Source organism: Thunnus thynnus, chromosome 4 (assembly GCF_963924715.1).
Source record: "Thunnus thynnus chromosome 4, fThuThy2.1, whole genome shotgun sequence".
NCBI lineage: Eukaryota > Metazoa > Chordata > Actinopteri > Scombriformes > Scombridae > Thunnus > Thunnus thynnus.
Window position 1 is genome coordinate 31664414 of NC_089520.1, and position 18089 is coordinate 31682502.

Sequence of the window (18089 nt, forward strand, 5' to 3'; positions counted from 1 at the left end):
AGGCCATGATATGGCCTTTAGTAATGATAAACAAATAATATATTTAATATCCTTTAACAGTGGTTCTTAAACTTTTTCACATCAAGGACCTCTAAACTGACACAAATTAGACCAGAAGGCTACACAACACCTTTCATTGCATTTTCTTCCTTGGCTAAAAAAATGAGCTTATTTATAACCAAAAAAGTAGGCTACAGACAGCGTGTTAATAATAAAACATAGGGTTCCATATAGTTATTTTCTAACTTATCTCCCTGTACCGACTTATTTACAAGTACTGAAAAAGCAGGTTAATGGAAAATCTGAAAAAAAAGAAAGAAAATCTAGCCATAAAAAATAGCTTTGTACCACAGCAGCATGAATTAAATACATATTACACATACAATTCTTTTATTTAAATTCTTAGCAAAAACTTGTATGATGAAGTAAAAACATACAACACCAAATATTTACATACAGTGCCAATAACATGTTATGTACGCCCTTGCCATCAACTGTACACCACCCATTCCTGCAAGCACAACATTTCACCTGTCGGATGTCTACTGTACTCCTGTATGAGGCAGGTCCTCACCCTGCATATCATTACTGTACACACATGCTAAACAGATCATACAAGACAATGTTCACTCAACATTTTAACAACATGGATCCCTCATCCCTAAAGGCATTACTGATCAACTTGTCTGAATTAGTTATACAACTGATTTTTACATATGGAGGTGCAACCTGAGTGTTTGTGCTCTCCACAACTTTAAAATACTGTTTAATTACACAGACACATTATGCAATGTAAAACCATCTCTTTCACCGATAGCAAAAGTAGCCGTGATTTGTTTTCAATTTTACATTAATTGTTCTTTTCAAATATGTTTAAGTGACAATAATACAATGAAATGTAATTTATACTTTGTTTTTCAGGCCTCATGTGAGGCCTTTGGAATGAGACTAAATCTAAAAGCACCTTTCTCTCTCAAATTGTCCCTGCTAAAGTTATTAACAGAGCTATACTGTTAAGGTTTTGATTACTAATGACTTGTTCAAAAAACTGTATTAAATCTACAGGACATGTACTTTTCTTCACCACAAAGTACAACAGCAGAAAGTCAGGAAGAAACAACAACAGCAAGAAAATGTTCCGTGTGTAACATGTTGAAGTAAAGATGAGAGACATCTCAGGACAAAATCAGAGCTCTGTTGGGAGCGTGTGATTTTAGCGAGCGAAGGTAGCGTCTTGCTTTCTCTGTCATTATGAGCTGGTCTTTCGTTTGTCCACACACAACCGTCTCCCATTCTTTTGACATCTGAAGAGAAAAAACATCACAATAGAATTAGGTCAAAGAAGAGCTATGTGAAATACTTTTCCATTGATGAGGATGATTCCTTTTAGGGTTATAAAAGTGGAACTTACAGGAGTTGGGGGCACCGTGCTGGGAAATATGGCACTGTCACTAGGTCCCAAAAGGAAGCCCTGATCCAAAATATTTTCATGCCCCTTACTGTAAAATGACGAGGAGTTCAGAGAAACCATCACAGGTTCTTCCTGTGAGCAAAAAAAAGAAGGAAAAAGAGCAGAGAATTATTATGTGTAAAAACTACAGACAGACTAACAGCACATTTATACACTCTTTACCTTGATGCTGTGTTTGGCTTCAGTCTTGGATTTGCGTTTGGATGTAGGCATCACCTGGCAATCCACGACATCTAGGGCCAATGACTTCCGCACTTTCTTCATAGGAGGGCGATGCTGGGAATAAAAACAACAAAAACCATCAGGATGTGAGTAAATAGGTTCAGAAAGATTGTCAGTCAAGTACAATTTCTGTCTGTCTGTGCTAGGGGTTCTAGAGTGGAAGCTAAAACATCAGCCAAAAGCATTGTTGAATGGTGGGGACAGTGGTAGACTTTAAATATCTGGGTGGGGGAAGTGAATGAACAAGAGATTTCACACTCAGTTGCTCTCACGCAGCTGCCTACTGACCAACAGAAGACTGTTGTTGTAATGCCTCGCTCCAAGGTGTGAAGTTGTGAGCGTGAAGTAGTGGGGAGCTCAAGTACTCAATGTTCCCAAGCAGTCTAACTTTCTGAGACACACCTTCTACTGACAACCTACAGTATTAGTTTAACAGACATATGCTCAAGTTGCAACAGGCACTTGATCACAAGCACAAACTATCATTTACACATCTAAGAACATTTTGCCTGCTCTTTTTTATATGCCAACACCATACACTAAAATTACACCGTGCTAAAAACATTAGCTTGTATCATTATAGAGTCTGAACCCTGACTTCACATCTGAGCTAGCTGCTGTAACGCTAGCTTTTGTAGTTCAGTACAATGTCTCATTCAGGGTTGCTTTCAGAGGTCAGAGTGTTGTTCCTGAGGTTTACTATCTATACTATATAAGATAAATCAGTATCTATTACAGTATTTGCTATCAGAATAAAATCTTTTGGGATTAAACTGCAATTTATTTGTTAGCATTCAAAAAACTAGAGCTGCCAGTAAGTTTTCTCATGTTGACAGTGTGCAGGTTATAGATTGCTGTAACTGTTTCTCCCTTATTGATGATCCACTCGTAGTCTATTCTAAAGTAATAAAAACGTAAGGGAAAAAAGAAGAGGTGCTATTTTACACAGCAAATGCTCTATATTTAATATGTGTATATTGTTCTTCTTCCTTCCATGGTGTTAATTAAAGGCCACCAAAACAGAAATATTAAATAAAGAACTATTTTACTTTGCTGTTTACTTTGGCTCTCTATGATCTAATATGTAATATGTCTAAATGGTAAAGTATACCTTTAACAGGGGTTAAAGGAATAGTTATTAAGTATTATAAGTATTAAAGTTTCATAGTTACCATTGTTTTGCGTCTTTGCTCAGGTGGAGTTGTGCGTACAACAACCAAGTCAATCCCGGCTTCTCTCAGGATGACCTCGTTTATGTCGTCTTCAAGGTTAGGAGTCTGAGGCTGTGACGACACATCAGAAGACACTGTTAATGCTGATGACTCATTGCTTTTTACTGACAGTCAAGAGACAGATACTCACCAGAGGTTGCAGAGGTCCGTACTTCTCCATGGCATTTTTGAACGGCGTGGGAGTTCGTGGTGTCGTACAGAGCTCCGACTTGTGGTTGGGTGTGACGAATCTGCATGAAAACAAAATGTGAACAATGAGACTCAAAATGATACCGATTGTACGCTAACCATCGGATCTGAGTAAAGGACTACTTACGCTGAGTTTTCCTTCTGAGTGAGTGGGGTCTTGTCTCGCTGTAGAGGTGTTGTAACGATGGCTTTCTGGCTACACACCGGCGTGGACGTGAGGGACGGGTTCTCCAGGTCGTGACTGTCCTGCTTGGTCCACATGTTGAGGAACTGAAACAATGCTTGTTAGTTAAAGTTACTCCTTCTTCATTATAACATTGTGAGCAGTGCCATAGTCAGTGCTACAGAATTAACTAAGAAGACTCACTTGAGATGGAGAAAAGGGCAAGATTTTGACAGGGGTGCTCTTGGGAGTCATTAAGTTATTGGCGTCAGGAGACCAGGCGATGCGTCTCTGGCTGCGGCGGTTCAGTATGGAGGGCGGTGTGACCCCTCCAGGAGAGATGGGGATGAGTTCTCCCTTGCTACCTTTGCTTAACTCCTGCAAGGCGCTACCTTCCAGACGGAACTGGTGGCGTTCTGGGCTCGGGCTGTCTTCAGGCAGGTCGAAGGCTGCCAGGTTGCACCAGCCATCGATGTCCTGAGTACATAAGAAACACTTTATTTGTCAGTTATATATCCGGTGTGAAAAAATAAAATAATAATAACAATGATAATAGTAAATTGTTATATATCTGGTCACTTCTCGAAAAAGGGTCATAAAAGATCAACTAAAAATATACCTATTATTGAAATCAATACTAACTAGTCATTAGAGGCTTATTATTCACAATAAGTCACAAGTATTACTCAAAAGTATAATAACGTATCAATATGAAAAACAGCACAAATGATTAACGAAAGCAAAAAATATCTGCTGGTGACAAAAATGAGACTAAAGCCAAGTAAGTAGCCTCTGAAAACAAGAACTATGACAAAATGTAACAGTGTCCTCTGCTGCCAAAACTATCTCTTATTCAGAGTGTAACGTTAACATTACTTTCAAACAACTATCTTGCCTGTTACTATCAGAAATAATGAGTAAATTCCAGGATTATCATCAGCAGTCAACAATCTAAATCTTCCTCTAGATGTTTGTTGAAGAAATATCGAAGGCTATCAGACATTGTAGCTTCTCCTCTCAAGGTAAATCAATACAGAAATGATGGGAAATGGACAGACATAAAGATGAATAAGGCAAAACAAAGATGAGACTACAATGTCACTGATGAAATGTAAAGAGTCTTCTGTTGACTAAAACAAACAAAAATGACTAAAATTTGACTAAAACTACATCAAAATAAGGTGAGGGTACCAGCTCTTGTTGGCTATTGGGGACACTTACCCCATCCACCATGTCCAGTACTTCCTTCAGTGCTGGGCCAGTGGGGGAGAGAAAGCCGGAGCTGTCCACCACCCAGCTGGTACCGTTCATTTCTCCTGAGGTGTCTGCTTCAGTCTTGGGGCTTAAACTGTCCTTTGGAGAGGGGACAGACTGTGAAGGACCTGGCTTGCTGGGGCTGGCTTTAACACAGGCTGAGACTGGCGTTTCCTGCAACTGGTGGAAGAAGAAGACATCTATAACTAACTGACATTGAAAACATCATTACTGTTGTGCAATACAGATAATCTTTCTGTGGACTTTATTTATAACAAATCAGTTGACAGAGATTAAAAGGTATACTATGCAGGAATTTCCTAAAAAACACTAATAGACTCAGACAAAAGCAATCTCTCTTAAACATCACTCATGGCCCACTAGAAGTGTGTGAGCTACACACACACACACACACACACACACACACACACACACACACACACACACACACACACACACACACAGTGGACAGGATGAAGCTCTGCATTCACACCAAATCCAGCAATGCGGCACTTTCCCGCAGGGTTGTGTGGAGGTGTGTGAAACAATCAGAAAATGACGTTTTATTTATCTGATTCACAGCTTTGTTCAGGCCAGGGTCGCTCGCTCTCTTCATTTACTCTCTAGCTCGCTCAACCACCGCTGCTCTCTCTCTCTCTCTCACACACCCGGGGAGGAGGAGCCAACTTTGAATGCTGTGTGTACAAACACCAACCAACAAATCCTGTATAGTATACCTTTAAAGTATTTAAAACCACCCTGTTTTTAAATCGTGATTTTTTTTTTTTTTTTTAATCGATGTGATCGGTCACTTACTGAAGGTTGTGTTTTCTGCTCTGGGTCCTTGTCTGCACCATCTTGAGAGCAACTGGGCATCTGTGTCATGAGAAAAGACAAATTTTATCATACAGTCAATAGTGTATCCATCTTAGAGGAGAACATCATGGGTAGGATAACCAACCTGCATATCTTTGTTAACACGGGCCAACAGCTCTTCCAGTTCATTTGGCTTAAAGACCTCCCCGGCATAGAAGCCCATCTCTAACTTGCGTTTGATGGTCGAATTCCAGTGATTCTTCACTGCATTATCCGTCCTGTGAATAAATATTATAACATGAATCTTTTGGAGGAGGTGAGGCTTTAATTACAAACACACACAAAAACATGTTGACAATATCAAACTCATCCTATGAGTTGACCATTGTGTATTTACCTTCCAGGGAGCAGCTTTGCAATCTCAGCCCAGCGGTTTCCGAGCAGGCAGTGAGCCTTGTAGATGATGAGGTCTTCCTCGGCTGTCCATGACGACTTCTTCACATTGGGATTGAGGTGGTTGTGCCAGCGCTCTCTACACTGCTTCCCCAGCCTGCCCTTCAGATGTTTGGCTACCACAGCCCACTGTTTGTTGCCATAGCGATGTACAAGCTCTATTACCTGAGGAATGAGGAGGAAATTTAGCTTGCATGTGAAATACAACTTGTTTTCACTAATAACACTAGATATACTGTACTTAATGAGTCAAATTTCAAACCCTTTGCATCGCTAGCTAACGAGTCGCCTACCTTCTCATCTTCCTCTTTGGTCCAAGGACCTTTAACCAGTTCTGGATCCAGGACCTTAAACCAGCGGTGCTGACACTGATGTTCAGTGTGATTCTAAGCAGAACAAAACAATTGAAGAAACTTCAAAACACTGATGAGATTTCTGCTGTCAACAATTAACCAATGAGGCCCTTACAGCTTACTAAAAACAACAGAAAAGTTAATCAAACTTACTGGTATGAAGCTGGCAATATATTTCCAATCATTCTGCCCCACTTTTTGAACCAAAGCCTTGAGCTTGTCATCCTGTAAGCAAACAAATAAACATGTTTACATTCTGTCTCCCAGAGAGTAGTGATTCCTTTGACTGTGTCAGGAGGCATTCAGACCAGAGGACATGCAAATCACTGGGACAAGTCATGACAATCACCTCTTCTTGTGTCCATTTCACCTTCACTTTCCCACCGTCTCTCTGTTCTGCCACATCAGAGTCAGTGTCTTGATGCATGGCCTCCTCTCCATCCTCACTAAGAAACAAAACAGCACCAATAAAGGTGACAATGAATGCAGAAACTCTACTGGCCCGCCCTTGTAGTGTGCAGAGGACAACTGGATAATCAGGTTTAGCTGTATGGTTAGCTGCTATCTCATAGCCATACACTACTATGTAGCACAGTTAAGATGTTAGTACAGAGTTGGAGTAAATAAATGGTTGACGTGAATGAATAGAAAGAGTGTCTGGAGTGAAATCAAATACTGAACCCAGTTAATTGTGACTGTCCGGAAAAGGGCGGCACAGACGAGAGACCGTGAAGTTCTCAAAAGTTACAGGGTTAGGCCAAAATGTAAATGTAATGTACGTTATTCATCTGAATGTTTTAACTGTGTTCAGTGCTCACATTTAATCTGTTAGTGGTCAAAACAGTACTGCTAATGCTAGTTCATTCAGATAATAAATATCAGCATCTTACCCGCGCGGCCACCAGGACATTTCCCTCTGTTTCTGTTGTTTACGTTCAGACTGTGGTTTGTCCTGCCGTTGCTGCACGTCATATGCGCGTATATTCGGTGTTATCTGGTTGTATTCCGCGTGTTTATTGTCTTTGTGAAGAGGTCCGCGGTGGTGGAGACTCACTGCTGCTGTGTTGAATGTTAAAAGTCGCAGCCTGTAGCCAGCTACAGTGGGGCGGCCGGTCTGTCCGCGCTCCTGGATTTCTATCTCCCGCTCTTCCCCAGCGTACAAACCAGATAGTGACGTATGCGGCGCATTACACATGCGCACAGGGTCATGTAGCAAGATAAAACACTTCCGGCAGGACTTTCAAAGTAAAACGTTTAACGTAGGGCAACCTTCAAATACCAAATTTAGACCAAACTATTCAAACAGGCGTAAGCTTTCATGATATCCCCACTATCAAATAACTAACATACACCTATTCAATATAGTGACAAGCTAAATCCTGTACATTGTCTTGTATACCGCTCTAATTATTATATACATATGAGGGAAATGAAATATATGAGGAAAATGGAAACTAATTAAAGGCAACAAAAAAACAAAAACAGATGATTATAATGTTAACTTACACTATTTATTATTAGACTTCATCTTAATTATTTATAATTGTGAAAACGTAATTATTAAAAAACAATCATGTCCTCATTTTAAGCTTTCACTATTATATGAATGAATGGCGAATTAATCAATATCATGATTAATTAAAAAAACAAACGATAAACTAAACCATAATGAAAATTATTGTAAGTTGAAGGCTTAGGAAATAAAAATTAAAAAGTTCAAATAAATCAACAATAAAAACACCTTTTATTACAACTTCAATTTACATAAAAATAGAAAGAAAGAAAAAACTACATGTAATTTCAACTAATATGTGTCTGCACCTGATTTCCCTCATAGCTGCAGAGCCTGTATGCTGCCCCACCTCCTCCTGACTGATGACTTGCTGGGCCTCCAGCTGGGTCAATTAACACGCAGCTTCAACAGTTTAAAACCCACCTGGAGTTCAGCTGGCACTCACTGGCTCACAGAAACAATGGAGAACATGTTTGTTGTTAAAGGTAAGAAAACAAGTTTTATTCTGAAGGTAAGTTCATTCATTAAAGCCTGATCTGCTGATATGATTCAAAGTGCTATGTATCATTTTACCTCCTAGATATGAATAGCTTTGAGTGTTCCTCTCCATCAGAGCTTGACAAGAAGTTTTTTGGTGAACAGAGCTTGCTGTCTGCTTTGTCACTGGAACAACTGTCCACATCAAGAGCATCAAATGACACAGTAGCTGATGGATCTGACGCTAGGCTGTCCATCCTGGCGTCTCTCTGCAAGCCGTCGGACCCGCTTTCTCCCTCACAGGTGTCTTCGTTGAACAGCTTGAACCCTCAAGAGACTGACAGTCATCACTTGGTTGTGCCTTTACAGGGAATGTCCTCCACTCCCCACATCCTCCTTCCCAAGCAAAAGTCTGCTTGTTTTGACCAGTCGTACAGTGATCTCGCAGCCTCTCAAATATCCTGGGATGTGTCTTTGATTAAATCAGAGAGCCCCAAACCCTGCATGGAGCTGAGCACTCAGGAGCCAATGTGGAGTCCAAAACTCAAACAGTCTACACAACATTCACCAGCTGAAGTTTCTCCCTGATGTGCCCCCCCTACAGGCACACTTGGCATGAAAGTTACACTATCTTGTCTGCCTCTGCACCCATCATGCATCAAGGATGAGTCAAAGAGAAAAGTTTAAAAGGTAAGATGCTTCATTCATTAGTGTTCTCTGGCAAAATCTGCAAACCCATGTTTTAGAGTTAAATTTCTCTTGTCTTTTTACAGGATCCATGTGTGAGGATGCATGCAGTCAGCTCTTTGTCTTGAACAAAATGTTTTTAATATTTGAATATTTAAATAAAAGTATGACTTTATTTGCTGGTGTATTTACAGTTTTACATATTCTACACAATGGAATACAAAAGTATAAAGATTAAAAATGTCAGTTTACCATATACAATCATACATTTCAGTCATCACAGTACCCTGTTGATACTATAGTCCAGAACAATGTAACAGTCCTTTTTACTACAGAATATACTCACATCTGCTTAGTCATGGTACAGTATATTGAAAAGGTAGAGCTGAATAACAATCAGTGACCCGGAGTGAACTGTGCCTCAGTATCAATATCATGTTCCTGCAAGAGGGGAATTTGTTATTAGACAAGGCCTTCAATGCATAATAAACTAACTTGTAGGAGAGCTAAGTTCTCTCACCTGATTGAGTTTCTTGAACTCTACAACCTGGAAGAAAATGTGCTCCAAGATGTGCTTGGCATCCCTCTGATCTTTATCCAACTTGGGAGTCACCCCCAGAATTTCCCCACATTTCCGTACATAGAACTCAAGATCATCATCTGTACCTGGGAGCAGAAGCGGTTTAAAAAAATATAAATTGTGCCTTATCAAGGGTCTAAACCTAACCACTTAATTTTGCTAAGAACAGTAGTGATCTTACATTTATTTGTGAGCTGAGCTAGGCGCACTTTCTCAGAGGAGAAGGTTTCATCTAGATCAAACAGGTCCAGCATGGGTGGAGGCAAATCGCTTAAGGCAGGTGGAAAGACCTAAAAGACAGGAAAGCCCACACTTGTGGATTTAAATTTGTGGAGATAAAAGCAAAAATGTTTGTTCCCATAACATTGCAGTTACATATGACTCTAGAAATGTATGCATGGAAAAACACTGGACTTACAGCAGGTTGGAGCTGAGGCAGAGGGGTCTCAAACTGTGGTGTGATCAGCTGAAGTGGCTCGTCTTTGACATTAAGCTGCTTGTAAGCACTGCAGAAAACATTACAACACAAATTTTTTTTTAGCTATGAAGAAAAACAAGAGCAGTGATGTGCGGATAATGTTCTCGGGTATATTTTGCATTCTCACCTGATGACTTGGGGTAAAGTATCGGTTGACAAATTGAACAAAGACATGTCAAAGAGAGAGGTGAAGTCCTTGGGGTTTTCATCACCCTCTTGTAAGCACACTCTGAGATGTTCTGACAGGCACCCTGTGTCTGGCAACATGGTGTAATCTGTGATCTAGGAGACACAAAAAAAAAAGGGACAAGATGGATGTCAGCTAATTTAAAAGACAATATCAATGATGCCATTCTCCTGTGAAGTAAACGTCCTCACCTCTGGGTCTTCTGCATCAATCTGATTCAACTGAATATTATCAGTCATGAGCCACTGGAGCACAACATCCTGTAATGAAAAAGTACAACAGAGTGTTGAGCACAAATACTCCACTTCAAATTCCACAAGATAGCAGAGTATACTTTTTAAACATTTTTATATGTCAGCTGTACTCACCATGATTTTACTGTTCTCCTCTTTGTCTATGTATTGGTCACTGAACATGTGGCAGGAACCCAGAACTACCAGTTTTCCAGCCTCCTTAATAAGACATGAGACATCTTTCAACATCACCTCACAAGTATACATGCACAGGTATTGTTGCCTAAGAATAAGTATGAAAAAAACCATCTTGTGCCTCTGACCTTTCCTTGATAGAAAGCCAGGACAGGCCTGTTGAGGGGGAAGCAGACTGAGCCAGTTGAAAGAACAGCAACAGCAGGTTTCATCACACTCAGTGTGGCACCATATGGGTACACAAATGTGAGAGCCCTGCACAAATAAAGACAGAAAATTTTGCATTCAAAACCCCTCCAAAAACACTAAATGTAGCGGTCAATGTAGTAAATAGGAATATAAAACCAAATCATTTACTGTGCATTGTTTCCAACATTTTCATCTTCAGTTATTCCTGTGATCACTTTGCCAGCAGCGCGACTTATCTCTCTAAACAAAAAAAGAGGCAGAACATGTTGGCTTTAATGTGCATCAGTGTGTAGGATAATTCATTTTAGAGTGGTAATCCAATACAACTACTGTTGAAATGAATTGATATTTATATGTATACAACAAAACCATAAATAAATTATGTGTGTGAGAAAATCAATAGATACTGTAACAAACCAACCGGTTTAATACACCATTGGACACAAGCGCCTCCTTTGGATGGAAGTACTTGTAGTACACATTCCTCACAACTGCATCTGTAGTGTTGATGGAGAACATATGCTTCTATAAAACTGCAATACACAACAATTGCATAAATGATTTGAAGTGGCATTTGCACAGATTTCACTACGCACCATTGTTAACCATTATTCCAAACTCCTCAAGGAGGAAGTTGATATTGGTGTCATATTTCATTTCCCCTCCTTCACCGAGCATGACAAGCACATTTCCTCCACTGTCCAGGTAGTGCTTCAGTACCTCCAGCTGAAATCAAATGGGACAAAAGTGTGGAAATATGCTTGTGTGAGAACCTGAATGCAGAATTTAAAAGCAACAAAGCACATAGTGACTGGCAAGCTTGCTATTTCTACCCCTTCCTATGCCAAGAGCTGTTACATGGAAATAAACAGATCATAGTTTAAGCATACATACAATGCTATTTATGAATTTGGTGATGTAAAATGATAGCTTTTGATACACTACCTCTGATGCTGTGAACTTCTCCCTTGGGCCCGCAGTTATCCACAACTTGACACCCTTCAGCTTCTCCATAGACAGCTCATCCTTCATACTAGAAGAGGCAGCATTTATTTAACATCTGAGGTATCTCTCAATATTGCTACGAAATTATGAAAAATATAGTAGTAGCTCTAGACAAAGCGCAGACAGGTCAGTGTTAAACCACAAACACATTACCTTTGGATTTTCCATTGAGCCCGGAGTCTCTTCTGCATGGATTTGTATCCATTGTTCGTGGTAAACAGCTCTCTTTTTGAAGCATTGAAGACCACAGTGTTGTGCTGTTCCTTCTCCATTCTTTATTAGGTTCACTCACTGCAGTTGGCTTTTAGAAGCATCCGTACACCTGCAAACAGGGTTTAACTCGTAGTTAACGTTAGATCCTATTTGATTAGCTATGAAGTGTCTTTTAGCACATTATTACTATTTTAGCTAGTTGTGGATTATTTTAGCATGGCAATTCACTGCTTGTAACTGAAATTCCAGTCTATACGTAGCCAGTATTAACTTGGAAACGTTGTACTAGTTGGTCACTTAAGTAACAAGTTAAGCATCCATCGTCGTACGTTAGAATACCGTTAGCAAATATAGCTAAGGAGCTAGCTATAAGTTATTCAGAATGTGACGTTATTGTTAGCCACGTAGCTAATAGCTGGGTGCCATTACCTCACGTTAGTGTCCGATGCTTGACATTAATGTTTCTGTTCTCTATTAACTGTTCGCCTATAACATAAATTCCCACCTGTGACACTACGTTATTATTGTACATTCACAGATCAGCGTTGCCAGGCTCTCCTAACAGTGATGCATTATGGGGGAGAGTGGTGACCATGGTAACCGCATAGCAACCGAGTGACGCAGCAGTGGGGTAAAATATAAAATAACCCTAAACATAATATATCCATGGGGTAAACAAAATCCACTAGCAAGCTTTTTTCTGCTTTCAAGATAATCTCACCGTATTCATGGGAAAAATTTACCAAACACATTTCAACAGACTTGTAATGGCTAAATTATTAAATTTGGGAGTAAGCGCGATACAAATAAAAAAATGCTGCATGATTTGACAAAACAACAACAAAAACTTAACTCAAGGACCACCTCCTAGCTTTTTTTGAGAGATCTTTCAACCACATCTCACAGTCTCAACAGGCACACTGTTTGCTGACTTTAAGGTGTCTTCAAAAGTATTATTTTATGCCAATATACATCCACCAACTGTGTGTTTCTTGAAGAAAGTAGCTAGTCTATGGATTTAAGCCCTGTCATGATCATTTGAAAGAGTGGTGTTATTGTTGGGGTTTCAAATTTAATATTTAAATGTCTGTTGTTGAAGATAAAATTGTTGTGTTGAAAGTCAAGCTTGTTGCGTTTCGAGATGTACGGCAGTAATAAAATACCCTGGGGGTTCATTGAAGGGAGCGGAGGAATGTACAGATCCATCAGGGTATGTGAGAGTTTTTGTTACTGGAACATTTTCAGATGTAGTTAAAACTCTGAATAACAAACTATATGAGCAATATTATCTTATTTCCTACACAGGTGTTGTTTGACACACCCATATATGAGCGGGGGTCAGCAAGTTGTCTGGCATACCGGCTCTTATAAGTGTCAGGTAAGACCCAATATAATGACCACACTAATATAAAATATCGGGTAAAATCTCATAAACTGTGTCTTGAACTTCAGCATGAAGACATGTGATCTCTTGTATGGTCTTTAGATTGCACTGGTGGCTGAACTGTTGAGACTTCAGCAGAGAAAACAGCTCCCATCTGCTGTGACTGCTGAAGACATGAGTAACCTGCCAGTGGAGGAGAGCAAGAGCACACTGAGAGTGAAGTGAGTTACTGACACAGACACACACATGCACACATACACACAGTCCAGCAGTACACTTGACCTGACCTCTGCTCCTGTCACACCAATCTGTCTCTAATGAGGAAGAGAGGAACAGTAATGATGAAGCTTGTGTTTTCTTTCTGTTTGAAGGTTCTGGGAGTTTGAACTAGAGGATTTTGACTCTGATGTCGAGCCTTTTCTCAGACTGGTAAGACCAGAATCCTGGAAAGAATTCACAGTAGTAGTTTTGAGTTAAATACGTCAAATCTGATCATCATGTCTCATTCCTTATTTCAGGTGTTTGAGGTGAACACCAGCATGAAGATGTGAGATGTTGAGTTTGAAGCCAGAAGGCTTCTCAACTCTAAACAGACCATCTCTCCTCAGTTTAAGTGTGTCTTATTTGACACAAATTTATTACCAGTTACAGTACAATGGTTGTGATGTCTCTGTGGTGTTCTGAAGTGTTTTTAAAACAAATGTTGAATGACTGTAACCTACAGACATCCCAAGATCATCAGCCAGGCTAATCAGTACGCCAGCAGCCTGACAGAGCAGCAGCAATTGTCTCACAGCTCCAAACTGCTTGGCCTACGGGAGGTGGTGAAGGAGGTGGTCCCAAAAGTCGTACAGGGAAAAAACAAGGGACAACAATAACAAAAGTGGCAGGGGCAGGGTGACTTGTGCCTTTTTTAATGAACTGGATGGAGTGCTAGGTGATCGTCCCGTGATTTGCCCTGGTGAAGGGATGAGGAGGATGTGACATTTGGTTGTTTGAGCTGGACAGAGCAATCACATCTCAATGTGGACACTGGAGACACATATTAATACCAGGTGTAAATGTAATCAGGTTATATCATATCTTGATACAATCTGGATACGAAACGTATTTTAAGGTGTAAAGGGACTCAAACTTAAACCGGTGTCAACAAAAATGCCCTTTTAAATCCAAGTAATCTTAACAAAAAGTGAAAATTAGGCCATAATCTACGACCCCCATTGAAGCCCTCTTTGGCCCAAGACATAATTGATTGTTTCTGTTTTCCATCCCTTTCAATTATGTTGCAAACAATTTAATGATCAAACCTTCTTGTGTACAAGGCTAACCTTCCAAAGTAGTTATTAGAAGTTCTGTCCCCCCTGAAAATAGCTTTGTCAGAGCTGTGAAACTCTATAATCCCTGGCATCTTCCAGGCCCCCTGTCCAGCTCTGGGCATGCTGAATCATTCAAATTCCCCATTCAGCGCCCCTTGTGGAGATGTACCAGTTAAAAGATCATGTTTCATTTGATTAGCTGTCCAAACACTTATCCTCATAAGCTTTGAATCTGTGGGAGTCCTGGAGTGGTTTGGAGCAAAATACATATTTAATTTAATGGTTTTATGTAACAGACAACAATAAAAGTTAGCTTAACTATTGGTTTTGATTCCATGTTTAATACCTCTGTTATCGTGTCTAGCCAGACCACTCTCTTTATTTTACAACCATCATGTGGCAAAATCCCTACTTCATACTCTGTTAAAGGACAATATCAAGTTTTTGGGGGGTTTTAGTATTAGGACAAATATGTAAAATATGCTCTATGTAATTTATGGTAAATTAATGCAAAAACATTGCTAGAAGTCATTCATTTATCACTGTGCCTAAACACACATAAAACAGGGCTACTGAGGCAGGTTCAATTGAAAGATCTCTCCTTCAGTGTGGTGCAATGGCAAACTGAAACACCTACACACAACACTCAATATTCATGTGAATATGCTCCTGATCTGTCTGCCAAACTGTTGTTATGTACAAATGAGCATCATCTCTGACTGGCTCTGGTTTCCAGACGCCAGATTGCTGTATCACACAAACAGTCTTGTACTAGACAGATATATCAAGTGTAAGCATTGAAACACACTGAAATGTGACTTGAAGAGTAGGAGACAAAAACAGCTGAAATGTCAGTTTGGCATGTTAGAACTGGAAGCAGTTGAATTGTCATCTAAAGCATAAGAGATGGAAGCAGTTGAAATGTCATTTGAGGGGTAAGATATGAATGAATATGCATATGAATAAGTGGTGAGAGAAGGTTACAGTGAGCAAGACCTGGAACGGCTGCGAGAAGTCCTACTTCTGCTGAAGCTGCGAGAGCGCTGCCTGCTGCGAGACCTGTGGGTTAAACATAACCTTAAATGTAAGAGCAAATGCACACACAATGTACGTAACATAAGGGTATGAACATTTCAGCCACATCTAGCTGGATCAGCTCCCAGAATAAGAGCAATGTTGCCAATGTTTGTCTTCTACCACACAAATCTTCCTTCCATTAACATCAGTGCCACCCAGCTTCTGCATAAAATCCTATGAAGAAACACATGATTAGTTGTATTCACATCTGTTGACTGATTTGACCAAGAATACTTTACTTTTTGCTGCTGCAGAACTCCTTGGTTGCTTCGGCTGTATGTTTAGGATCACTGTCATGTTGCACGTTGCAGGGCGACTAGTAGATATTTCATTTGGGAAACAATCCCTACACTGTTTACTTAGATGTTCACTTGTTTAAAACCACTGGAACGTGTTGGTTTGGAGTCTGTATGCTGATAAATCATGAAGGCCATACATCATCTCTCACATTACGGTCTTGCCAGCTGCACCTGCTGGACAGGTTCTCCACAGTGGGGCAGTGTTCAGTGTGTATAAATGGCCTGTACTTGTCCCTGCCAGGGCGATTCCTGCTGTAGCTGCTACCTTCAAAGAAGATAGATAGATTCAAATTTAATTTAGAGACAAAGGATTTAAGAAAGAAGAGGACTCCGAACTAGCATTAACAACCTATGAAACCATTACAGGCTGGACCTCTTTATCTATAGGGTTTTTTTAGTGCCTTAACTTTATCTACAGACTGGTGACTACTGTCGAGCTCTGTCAAGTTTTGGAGGGGATAAAGGAGTCTGTGATTAAAGATGGCAATTGTTTTCAGTCCAGATCCTCTACACATGGAACCCTGTTGCTTATCATTGTAGCTATGCAGTAAGAGATCATTTAAATTGGGCATGTAAGGTGAATGTTCTTTAACACCTGGACAATCAGCAGCACTCTGTGCCCTGTGGACCAGGATTAAAAACCACTTAATTAGGGATTAGACAGCATGTCTTGCTTTAATTTGTGTGTATTAGCGTTTTTTCCCCCATGTACAGCAACCATAGTAATTCCTGCAACTTTAGCCTTTAAGGAACTTTTAAAGATTTAACTTTGCTAAAATGTAGGAACCAGAAAACCAAGATATTGTTTTGTGTGCTTATGAGACAAAACCTGATGCCTCATTTTCTAGATTTACTGTACAATGTTTGATGTTTTATTATTAAATGAGATATTTTAGATGCAGAGAACTTGCGACTCTCCCTCTTAGAAAAGCTGATTCTCTAACTGTTCGAATGAAAATATGCTTCTTATTCTCCTTTAAAGCAGTAATACCAACATTGTTTCCTTAAATCTAGCTTTGCTTTAGATTTAATTCTAGCTTTGCTTTAGATTTAAGTAATGTTAACTAATATATTCCAAATTGCTGAAAAGCCAGAGGACATCTCCCAATTTAGCAAAATTTGGATTTTGTCTTACTTTTCAGTCAGTGTTCCTTGTTTTGCACACTCTCCATTTGTAACTCATTAAGACAAAGATGACACCTACCAAAAACTCTTTGTTTTACTAAAGAGTACAGGAAGCCAAATCAATGGCTGAAACCGGTGTTGGCTTGGTCCTCTGTGACATGTCTTGCATCAGTAAAACTGTTGCAAGAGTGTTGACAACTGATGCTGTCATCATGGTTTCTGGTTATGTCAAACAATGGTCAAATGGCAAAAATCACACACACATTGGGCCAATCAGGTCAGGCAGTCATCTTTACCTTCATTGAACTCCCGACTCTGCCCTCAGTGGACACTTCCAAATTTAAACATCAAGCACTTTGTTAATTTTGACTGCAAGCTTAATACATTGTGACCTCACGTTTGATCTTTTCTTTAATCAATGTTACTAATGGGATTAACACAAATCTTTTTCACAGTATAAAAGCTTTTTTCTACCTGATGCCAGGCAGAACATACTTGAATGTCAGATTCAGGCTAGTTGGTTGTGGACATTTTCCATCTTTACGATAATGATTCCCAAAAGGTAAACAATGGCAACAGATGTCCAATAACCACACTGTGAGGTAGGACATGTCACATGAGCACTGGTGTCACTCATTGGAAGTGAATTATCATATTCATCATATCTGATTCAGATGATTAACTTAGAGGTTAGTTGAGCCCAGTGGAAATTATGCACTTTTCTTTTTTTCTAAACTACTCCTTTACATGCCAGCCCTCCCCCGCAGCTGCAGTGGCAAAGAGTATGGCTATGGTTTATGTTGCAGGTAGATCTATCTGTACATTTTCATCCTGATCTGCTCCAAAAATTTAATATATTACTTATTTCATTCCCTCCTAGTGGATCAGGCTGTCCTGCTGTAAAATGGTTACAATTACTCCATTTTCTGCTGGTGGATCAGGCTGTTCCATTCTCTAGCTGTCCTGCTCTGTATTTCA

General features: G+C 39.8%; 2 protein-coding genes and 1 long non-coding RNA gene across 4 annotated transcripts; 1 reads left to right on the forward strand and 2 right to left on the reverse strand.

Moving 5' to 3' along the window:
- Nucleotides 1-373: 373 nt before the first annotated feature.
- Nucleotides 374-7363, reverse strand: mybl2b (v-myb avian myeloblastosis viral oncogene homolog-like 2b). The gene is made up of 15 exons (XM_067588336.1): nucleotides 7044-7363; nucleotides 6503-6599; nucleotides 6307-6378; nucleotides 6094-6186; nucleotides 5745-5965; nucleotides 5493-5625; nucleotides 5348-5407; nucleotides 4499-4711; nucleotides 3482-3754; nucleotides 3242-3384; nucleotides 3056-3155; nucleotides 2866-2976; nucleotides 1634-1747; nucleotides 1412-1543; nucleotides 374-1304 (listed from the first exon to the last, which is right to left on the reverse strand). Exons 1-15 carry the CDS (start codon nucleotides 7346-7348, stop codon nucleotides 1176-1178), a joined length of 2196 nt encoding a protein of 731 aa, XP_067444437.1. The 5' UTR covers nucleotides 7349-7363; the 3' UTR covers nucleotides 374-1175.
- A 698-nt stretch (nucleotides 7364-8061) lies between these two features.
- On the forward strand, nucleotides 8062-8351 carry LOC137182067 (uncharacterized). Its single transcript, XR_010928240.1, has 2 exons — nucleotides 8062-8151; nucleotides 8247-8351. It is a non-coding gene; the product is annotated as an uncharacterized lncRNA (long non-coding RNA).
- ift52 (intraflagellar transport 52 homolog (Chlamydomonas)) lies at nucleotides 8310-12490 on the reverse strand. Of its 2 annotated transcripts, none has more exons than XM_067588340.1 (14): nucleotides 12416-12490; nucleotides 11851-12019; nucleotides 11638-11725; nucleotides 11289-11418; nucleotides 11114-11189; nucleotides 10861-10932; nucleotides 10632-10758; nucleotides 10444-10527; nucleotides 10267-10335; nucleotides 10016-10170; nucleotides 9829-9916; nucleotides 9592-9700; nucleotides 9351-9496; nucleotides 8310-9271 (listed from the first exon to the last, which is right to left on the reverse strand). In XM_067588340.1, the coding sequence occupies exons 2-14, from the start codon at nucleotides 11967-11969 to the stop codon at nucleotides 9227-9229; spliced, it is 1308 nt and encodes a 435-aa protein (XP_067444441.1). In that variant the 5' UTR covers nucleotides 11970-12019; nucleotides 12416-12490; the 3' UTR covers nucleotides 8310-9226. The 2 variants fall into 2 exon arrangements, with proteins under 2 accessions (XP_067444441.1, XP_067444440.1); XM_067588339.1 differs by having other exon boundaries at nucleotides 12340-12487.
- Between the last annotated feature and the right edge of the window lie 5599 nt (nucleotides 12491-18089).

Bases quoted from the DNA above. Each gene is read 5' to 3' on its own strand.
- mybl2b (XM_067588336.1), bottom strand. From the start codon at position 7,348: ATGTGTAATGCGCCGCATACGTCACTATCTGGTTTGTACGCTGGGGAA. The intron at 3,385-3,481 runs GTGAGTCTTCTT...GCATTGTTTCAG, and splicing joins TGCCCTTTTCTCCATCTCAA to TTCCTCAACATGTGGACCAA. The intron at 2,977-3,055 runs GTGAGTATCTGT...GTGTCGTCACAG, and splicing joins ACGGACCTCTGCAACCTCTG to CCTCAGACTCCTAACCTTGA.
- ift52 (XM_067588340.1), bottom strand. From the start codon at position 11,969: ATGGAGAAGGAACAGCACAACACTGTGGTCTTCAATGCTTCAAAAAGA. The intron at 10,528-10,631 runs GTCAGAGGCACA...TGTCTTATTAAG, and splicing joins TGGCTTTCTATCAAGGAAAG to GAGGCTGGAAAACTGGTAGT. The intron at 9,917-10,015 runs GTGAGAATGCAA...TGTTTTCTGCAG, and splicing joins ACTTTACCCCAAGTCATCAG to TGCTTACAAGCAGCTTAATG.